The 8,778-nt window shown below is 38.9% G+C and overlaps 1 protein-coding gene across 1 annotated transcript in view; it reads left to right on the top strand.

Annotated features, from left to right (window-relative positions):
* Nucleotides 1–8,778, top strand: part of Carmil1 (capping protein regulator and myosin 1 linker 1) — a 303,045-nt gene that overhangs the window by 153,238 nt on the left and 141,029 nt on the right. Inside the window, exons 9-10 of the mRNA XM_033761782.1 lie at nucleotides 3,154–3,229; nucleotides 8,204–8,292. Of these exons, the coding sequence (XP_033617673.1) occupies nucleotides 3,154–3,229; nucleotides 8,204–8,292 (165 nt within the window). The remainder of the gene's footprint in view (nucleotides 1–3,153; nucleotides 3,230–8,203; nucleotides 8,293–8,778) is intronic.

The following is an 8,778-nucleotide window of genomic DNA, read 5'->3' as shown; positions in this document are numbered from 1 at the left end:
TTCTATTATTTCATTGTTGATTTTCTGCCTAGTAGATCTGTCAATTTGTGATAGTGGGGTATTTAAATCCCCCACTACAATTGTATTAGTGCTTATTTGGTTTTTCATGTTACTTAATATTTGTTTTATATAGTTGGGGGCATTTATATTTGGTGCATATATGTTTATGATTGTCAGCTCTTCCTCTTGAATTGTTCCCTTTACATGCTTTTGATGTTAGATCTAAACTGTTAGACTAAGTCATACCTTGCTCCACTACCCATTTCTTGTGCCTAGAATGTGTCTCCTCTCCCTTCCTCCCTTCTAGGGGCTCAAGGCCTTCTGTAAGAGGCTTTCCTTGGCTGTTCATTTTGTACAGCACTCATTCTCTGTACTTGCAGCATCTTGCATTCCCCCTGCATCACAGGGCTGATTTCATTCTGCTGTGGTTGCCTTTCCCTCCTCAGTCTCCTGCTGGGCTGTGCCAGGCCATCAGTGTCATAAGCAGGGACATGTCCTGTGTCCATTATTGCATCAGGCCCAGAGATTCATGCATGTCACCCACTTATTGAATGTATGGACAGAAGGCCTGCCGGGCATGTTCAGGCTCCTGTGCCTTCCTATGTGCTGTCCCTAATCACTTGGAATGGTCCCCCATCTTCCTGCCTGGTTGGCCCTTGTTTCTCTTAGCAGCCCTGTGATCCCTTCCCTATCTGCTCAAGGCTGTGTCCTGAGAGCACCTTCAGCCTATCCCTGCTCACACACCAGGTCTGGGGTTTCTGGCCACCACGTGGAGTGGAGGAAATAGAACTGCTTTTACAACTTTTCTTTTATCATCAGATGTTAATACCTCTGCCTAGTGCTCACTCAGTGCTTAGTTACACAGTGACTGAATGAATTAAGGTATGTAATTGCCTCCTCTTAATTGTTTTTAACACCAAAAAGCCTAGGCACCAACACGATTTATAGATACATGGTAGGCAAACCGTGCCAATGTGCTTAAGTCTCCACCATTTCCATGGACAGTTTTTTTCTAGAGCAAAATTTTATTTACACCATAAATAGAACATTTAATTTATAACCCTGTCACATTATGAATGTGAATCATAGAAAAATTTTTTTAAAAACACAAAGAATTTTAGGAAAAAAAATGAAACATTCCTGCTAATGTTTACCACTTAGGCAAACTGTCCTTGTGACATTGTCTTCTCTTCTTCTAAATGACACAGCCTCTATTTGTGGCATTTATATCATTTTATATGTAGTTTTTAATAATTATAATTCTAACCATATCACACAGATGTACACTTAGATTATTGTGTATTTTAAAAATTTAATATTCTGTCATAAGCTTTTCAGGTGTCAACAAGGAGAGATTTTGTCTTTTATTGCACCAAGATTTTTCTTTTAAGGGTTTGGCAGGTGGTCTGTAGAAGAAGTGATGTTCTTACCTACTGCATTCATTCAAGCTTTACTGTTTTAAAGTGCATGATTTCATCTGTGACACAAAGCATTAGTACTTCAAATTAGACCGACTGACAGAGCACCTTGCACCCTGATGAGGTGCTGAAGTTCGGTCATTCCCTGACTGAATCTACGAGGAGACAAGGAACAGTTGCTTTGCTGTCAGCCTGAATGTTCAGAGAACTTGTGGCTGGGGTCTCTGTCATAAAGTAGAATTCACTCTCATGAAGCTGTGCTTGTCATCGGCCGCAGGGAGAGATGCACAGACTTGTCCTGGGCACAGAGCCTTGCCAGTGGAAGGGCATAGAGTGAGGGAAGATTATAAAACAGCTCTTCAAAGAGTTGTGTTCTCCTTTTAAATTGAAAGCTTTTTAAAAATTGTAAGTAGCAGTAATAAAAAGACATGTGGGTGGAAGCTCTGGCGTGTGGAAACATGCCTATAGCTACCCATTTCTTCCACTATAGGCTCTTGTTTCCATTTTCCAAAGGGTGTCTGAGGAAAGCACACTGATCATTCTCTGGCCAGAACTGTCCTGCTGATCCTTGGCCCAGTTTCACTTCATCTGTGATGAGTAAATAACAATGTTTCCGGGGGTTGTTTTGAGATTTAAGTGCGGTTATCTATGAGCAGAAGTACAGGGTGCTAGTAACTTAAAGATGTCAGGTAATACTAGTGTTCAGCTCCCTTTCCATCTCCTGCCTCAAAATTTCAGTAACAATTTGAGTATTTGCTCTATACCAGGCACAGAAGGTAAATGTGATACAGCCTCACTAAAGCCATAAAAGTGAACAGAGGCTTGGTTTGCAGATGATTTGCAGTCAGAGGTGGTAGGGGATGGATGGTTAAGCAGCAAACCGTGGTGTGAGATAGAGGGAAGTAAGTGCTTTGTAGAGATGCCAGCATGTGCTGGGGTGGCCAAGGAGGAGTTAGTGCCGAGGACATGTGACACCGGCATTGAAAGACACATAGATTTTCAAAACTGAGCAGAGCAGTTGAAATTAATTCCGATGGTGAAATTGCACGGCCTGTTGGATGAGTCAGGAGTTGTCCACTTTGTCTTGAGCTCCTAGGGGCTATATTGTGGGGGCTCTGGCTGGAAGCTGGAGTGGAGACCTATTTCTCAGGCATACAGCTTTGCTCTGTGGCTTAAAAACTCATAGAAAGCATCACACAAAATTATACCTGGGCCATCTCTTTGGTGTGACTACTGCTAAGAACCGTGCAAACTGCCAAACGGTCTCAGGATGCTTGCTGAGCATTGCCAGTCCATCTGGTGCCACTTCCTGTCATGGCAGACTCTCTTCTTGACTGCAGTATGAATTGTTCTTCCCAGAGAATAGAAGAGGTTCTTGATGATTAAAGAATTTATGAAGGAGAGGTCAAAAGAAATAACTAAGAATTAGACATGATTGATCTCAGAACAAGGAAATTCTCAGAATTAGTGATGCTACCAATCCCCTTTCCTTGGGAAGTAGGAATCAGAGTCCCTGGAGGTAATTTACTTTGATTTTGAGTAATTCTGCTTCTGTCATACTGAAAATTTGTCACAGTACTTAATTGTCTGGTGGTCAAAATAATTTGGTTTGGATATTGTGTTTGTGAATAATACACATTTTCAGCTAAAGCTGGGTGTTGTGGGTTAAAAATACAGTGGTAATATGAGTATCATGTAAGAGCATGTTGACGTACTTTGCTATTTCTGCTTCTAGGGACCTAGTACCTATCATTGCTGCACTGGAATATAATCAGTGGTTCACAAAGTTGTCCTCTAAGGATCTGAAACTGGTAAGTAATTGAAGATGCAGTGAATGTTTCTTGGCTTTGCGAAATTAAAAAAGCAAAACAAAAACTGATAATTGTTTTTAAAAAGGTTTTTCTTCCATACTGTTGAGCAGCATACATCTTATTTCATGTGGAGATGTGCTCTTACAGGTGATTCCCATACATTTTGTGAAGTTTGTAATGTGAGATGCTTCAGAGAAGTATTTCATATTTTAAGCTGCTGTAGGCAATGTTGGAAGATAAAGTAGATGTTTTATTGGGGATTTTGCTAGTCCCAAAGCAGGTGTTTATTCACAAGTTAGCTTTGAGATGTTTTATTTTAGGACAAGAGATAATTTAGGTATTGCTTTATTAGAGGCTCTTACGTTGAAGCTTCAGGCTTTCAGAGGCCTTAGAATTTGGGGGCATTAGGATTTTCATAATAAGAGATGGGATTTGAGACCCGGAACTGGAGGAAGTGGAGGATGGAGACTTTTAGTGAGCCGGCTACTAGGTTCTCTGAATTTGTCTGGGGTGTGGGTGGCTGAACATATAAGTATGAAAAAAATGGGTTAACCTTATTGTGGACCTCTTAGGGGCCAGCATAATACAGAAAAAACACATGTGCCTGGTATTAGAAACCTGAGTTTCAGATTTTACCTCTTAATTACCACCAGGCTATGTGATGTTCAATAAATTCCCTGACCTAGCTGCCTCAGCTTCCTACGTACCTGTTCTTGTGAGATGGTTAGGGCTCCTGTCTTACTCATTTCTATCCTGTTTTTTTGAAAGTGGCTTGTAGTAGCTTGATAAAAGTAGTTCTTTGATAAAAATTACTTTAGTAGATGTAGAATAACTGTGGAATTAGTGGATGAGTGAGCATAGCAATATAATTCGTAGGTTGTTGGGATGAGTAAGTGGTGTGTGTAGAAATTCTACCACGGGCTCTGATATATTGCAGACATTTCATAACTGGTAACTGCTGTTATCTTCATCCTCACAGTCAAACTAGCAAGGAGCTGAGAAACAAACAAGTATGGGAGTGGGAAGTTGGAAATTTTATCAGCCGAGTAGTGGCAGTTTTGGAGTGGAGTTGATGGAGTTTAGGGTGGAGGAGGAGCGGAGCCTCTGGGATTAAGCAGGTAGCTAGGAAAGGGAAGCTGGAATGGAACCTGGAATGTTTGCTTGCTGGAAGGGGACCCTTTTCAGGACTGAACCAGCAGAGGTTGGGGGAGAAGGGGGCAGACTGGAGAAGTGAGAAGGAGATTAGCTCAGATTGTGGCATCAGAAAGAAAAAAGATCTCTATCAAGTCAATTTTTCTGACACATTCAGACATTCACATGAGCTTGTGATTTATAAAATGGAGCCTTCTGAGAGTTCCTATGAGGGTATAGGTACCCTGGCTTTGGAAATTTTCCCCAGTCGTGGTACAGAGAGGGGTCCAGAAAGTTGGTGCTGGCATTCTGTCATTCCATCTAGATCGTCTGCTGCCTTCATGTTTAGACAAAAAAAAAAAAAGTGCCTGATCATTTTGCTGCTGCAAAACAAAGCCCTGAAGTGCATATGTTCCTGCTTGGTTGGTCTAGATGGCCAGAAACAGAGGGACAGGATTTGAGTCCTGCCCTTTACTGCTTCACTTAACTGAGATTTAAATTAAAAAAAAAAATACATGTATGGACATATTTTTAACATGATGTTTTAGAATGCAAAATGGTCTTTGTGGCTATTACTATATAAATCTTCAAAAGAAAAATGAGGTTATGGTTTTCACTGAAGTTAGGAAGTGATGAGCCTATTTCCTCTGATGGTTCTGCTGTGGACAGTCTGGGAGTACTTTCTTTTTCTTTTTTTTTTTTTTTTTTTTTTTTTTGGTACCAGGGATTGAATTTGGGACCTTGCACTAGCCCAGCAGGCTGTGGCACCACTGAGCTACATCCCTGGCTGAGAGCACTTTCTAACCTTGAGTTTATTTGAAAGAAATGACAATGTACAAGCATATTGTTTTGAGATTTTAAAAAATATCAACTGCATGATGTAAATAAATGGTTTTTTCGTGTTATATGATTGTTAAGACCATTCTTAGCCCAAGAAAAACCTCTTATGCCAAGGTACCACAAGAAGAATTTGACTTTTATGATTTATACTGATCTTATAAAGCAAATTAGTCACTCATTCTGGCCTGAATAGAAGATGTTTAAAAATCCAAGGAAGTGATGAGGATCATGTTTCTGTTCAACATTCTTTATTGGTGGTTTGTTCTGTTGGTACTGAGGCACACACTAAGCAAATGCTGTACCACTGAGTGATGTCCTTAGCTCTTCTTACTGGATTTTGAGTCAAGACTTGCTACATTGCCAGGCTGCCCTCAAATTTCCCATCTTTCTGCCTCCAGCTCATGAGTATCTGGGATTACAAATGTGCACCACCATGCCTGGCAGTCCAGCAATCTTAATTTTTATTTATTTATTTTTAATTCTGAGACAGGGTTTTGCTAAGTTGCTAAATTGCCCAGGCTGAGCTTGAAGTTGTGAACTTCCTGCCTTAGCTTCCCAGACTGCTGGAATTGCAGGCGTGTGCCACCAGGCCCAGCTTGCATTTGATTTTTAACTAAATGAAAGTTCTTAGCGAGCCATAATTTAAAAAATTTCTAAATCACTGCTGATCATGATGTAGACATTTGGAAAGAGCTGTTTATAATTAGTAGAGCTGTAGGTTTATATGTATAGCTTTTTAAAGTCTCATTTGTACTCTTTAATGTAGAAAATAATACTTTTCATATAGTTGACACTTGATAAAACTTAGCTGGTAAATGTTATCTTGAATGATTTGTTGCGCCTCTTTCCTACTGGATCCTTAAAGAAAATTTAGACATACTTTAATACACTTACTTTAATAAATTTGTATTGCAATATTTACACCCAATATGTATTAAATCTTCAAAGCACTGCTTTGGTAAATTACTTCTCTGGATGCTAGAAAAGGTAATGACCCCATGGATTGCTTCTCAAAATTAGGATAATCCCTCCAAAAACATTACCTAAGGAATCACTTTACCATGGCAATACAGATTAAGATTGGTCCCCTTGAATGTAATTGTGAGTCAAGGAATTATACTGATCAGGGATCACCATTAGGAAAATCACCATTGCCAGCATAATGCAAATTGCAGGCATCAGGTCAATTGGAATTAACTTTTCTCTTTCCTCACCATTACAAACCCAGGCAGGAGTAGTTCAAAAGTTACCTCATGGACTGAGCAGAATCAATCATAGAATCATAATCAATCACAGAATTAAAAGAATTACACACATAGAATGCATACGTAGAATTACAAGAGCTGCAGATGCTCTTGGACTCAGGGAATTTCCAGGTTAGGTGTTTAAAGGGTACTTGATTACAGAACATGCATATTTCGGTTCAGAGGCTGTTACCATTATGGTTATTGGTATCTGATCTATCAAAGGCTTGTCATATTTTTATGTGATATTTTAAGAAAAAAAGCATGCCATGACACAGAATGTACTTTTTCTTATAAAGGATTTAAGTAGATCCTAAGTTATAATGAGATTTTATAATACTACTTTGTAATATTTAAACAATATAAAGTCAAGAGCTAACAAATAAGTTTAGAATAAAATGGAATTTAAATAAAAAACATTGACGTATAAAAATTTAAAAGAAAATATCAGGTACAGTTCTACCACCGTGGAGCAATTCTGTAGTTTTCATAATTCCCTCAAGATTTTGTTACATCCAGGGCCGGGGATTTAGCTCAGTTGTGTCTTTCCTGCCTTGCAAATGCAAGGTCCTGAGTTCACTTTCTGTTACTGGGAGGAAAAAATTTTGTACTTATGTTACTCATTTTAATTGTTGTAATGTTATTTTATTCTAATTATGTATTTTCATTTAACATTATATCCTAATCATTTAAAATATTTCCAAAGTTACTCAACTACATAATGTTCTTAAAAATGGATGTATTAGCATAGTAGACAGTTAACTCTTTTCCATCATTAGGGTGCTTCCCCCTTTGCTCTGTTTTTAGTAGATACTAGCCAGGACATCATGATACTAGTTCCCATTTATCAAGTACTTATTTAGTCTGTTTGTAGAAGTATGTAATATCTTTATACCTTTCTTCTCTTATCTGTCAGAAGAAATTAATCTTAACCCTTAAGTCGTGGTTTTCTAGTGAAATACGTATGGGTGTTCTAGCTCAGTGCCTGGCCGGTGGTGAGACTGAAGACACCACCTTTATTGTCACCATTGTCACCACCATCACTGAATCCTCAGCGCTCTATTGTGGACAGCACCTTCTTTGCAACAATCTTTGGTTTTCCCAAGATGAGTGAGATGGGTCTGTGTGTTTGCATAACACTAATAAAATGGCTTTTTTGTTATTTTGTCGTTATTATGCATTTACTTTGTCAGGCAAGTTGTGTTTCTTCTATCAAAGTACAGTAAGTTGGATAGCTTATAAATAGCAGGCATTTCTTTCTTCCACTTGTGGAGAAGCCCATAATTAAGGAATTGGCAGATTCTGTGTTAGTGGACTCTCTTGTTTGTAGGTAGTGTCCTCAGGCCATGTCCTTATATGGTCGAAGAGCTAGGGAGCTCTGGGAGGCCTCTTTTTATCAGGGCAGTAATCCCATTCGTGAGGGCTGTACCTTTATGGTACAATCACCTCCCAAAGACCCATCCCATTGCTTACTAGGCTTATAGCATATGAGTTTTGGGGAGTGGTTCTCTTTCCCCTGCTGAATCCTATACTTTGAAGGCCAAGGACTTTGTCCTCTATGTCGTTGTAGACCCAGAGTCGTCTTGGTGATGGTGCAGAGTAGTAGTTGCTCACTCAATAAGTATTGAATGAATGGCTATATGGATGAATGTTTTATTTAACTGAAACTTTGCATTGCATGGATTTATAATGATGAAGTAAGTTTTTTTTTTTCCAGTATTAGACTTATGGAACAATCAAAGAATGTTTTCTGTTGCAGTCCACAGATGTCTCTGAACAGATCTTGAGGGTGGTGAGTAGGTCCAGTCGACTGGAAGAACTGGTATTGGAAAATGCTGGACTTAGAATGTGAGTATTTTCTTGAATATATAACTGTGTTGCTTTAAAGCTTTATGTCCCTCTGCTCTTCTAATTAATGCAGTTTTGAAAAAAGATTGGGATTCTTATGTTTAGAATATAGTGTTTTCCTCTCTGGGGGGGAAAAAATCCCTGCACATCATTATTATCATGAAAGTCAAGAATTTGATGACACTTTCAGCTGGGTTTCATGGTACTTTTAAGTATTTATTGTAATACTAAAGAACTCCTGGCCTTGGGTAAGTTTTTTAGGCTCACCATGCCTCAGGTCCCTGTCTTTAAAATGGGGATAATGATAGTGTTATGGAATTAAAGTTGTGAGGATGAATGAATTAATATCTGCAGAGTACTTAGAATAGTGCTTTTCCTAGTATGGGTGCTGTGTGAAGATTTTATTATCATTACTGTAGTTATAGCAATAACATATTTCATGTGATTTTACCACTTTGCTTTGAACAGTTCAGAGATTTCTCTCCC

Source organism: Fukomys damarensis, unplaced genomic scaffold (genome assembly GCF_012274545.1).
Source record: "Fukomys damarensis isolate Sample0158 unplaced genomic scaffold, DMR_v1.0_HiC HiC_scaffold_10, whole genome shotgun sequence".
Classification (NCBI taxonomy): Eukaryota; Metazoa; Chordata; class Mammalia; order Rodentia; family Bathyergidae; genus Fukomys; species Fukomys damarensis.
Note: the sequence above shows the minus strand (reverse complement) of the source record. Positions and strands in the feature narration are given on the sequence as shown.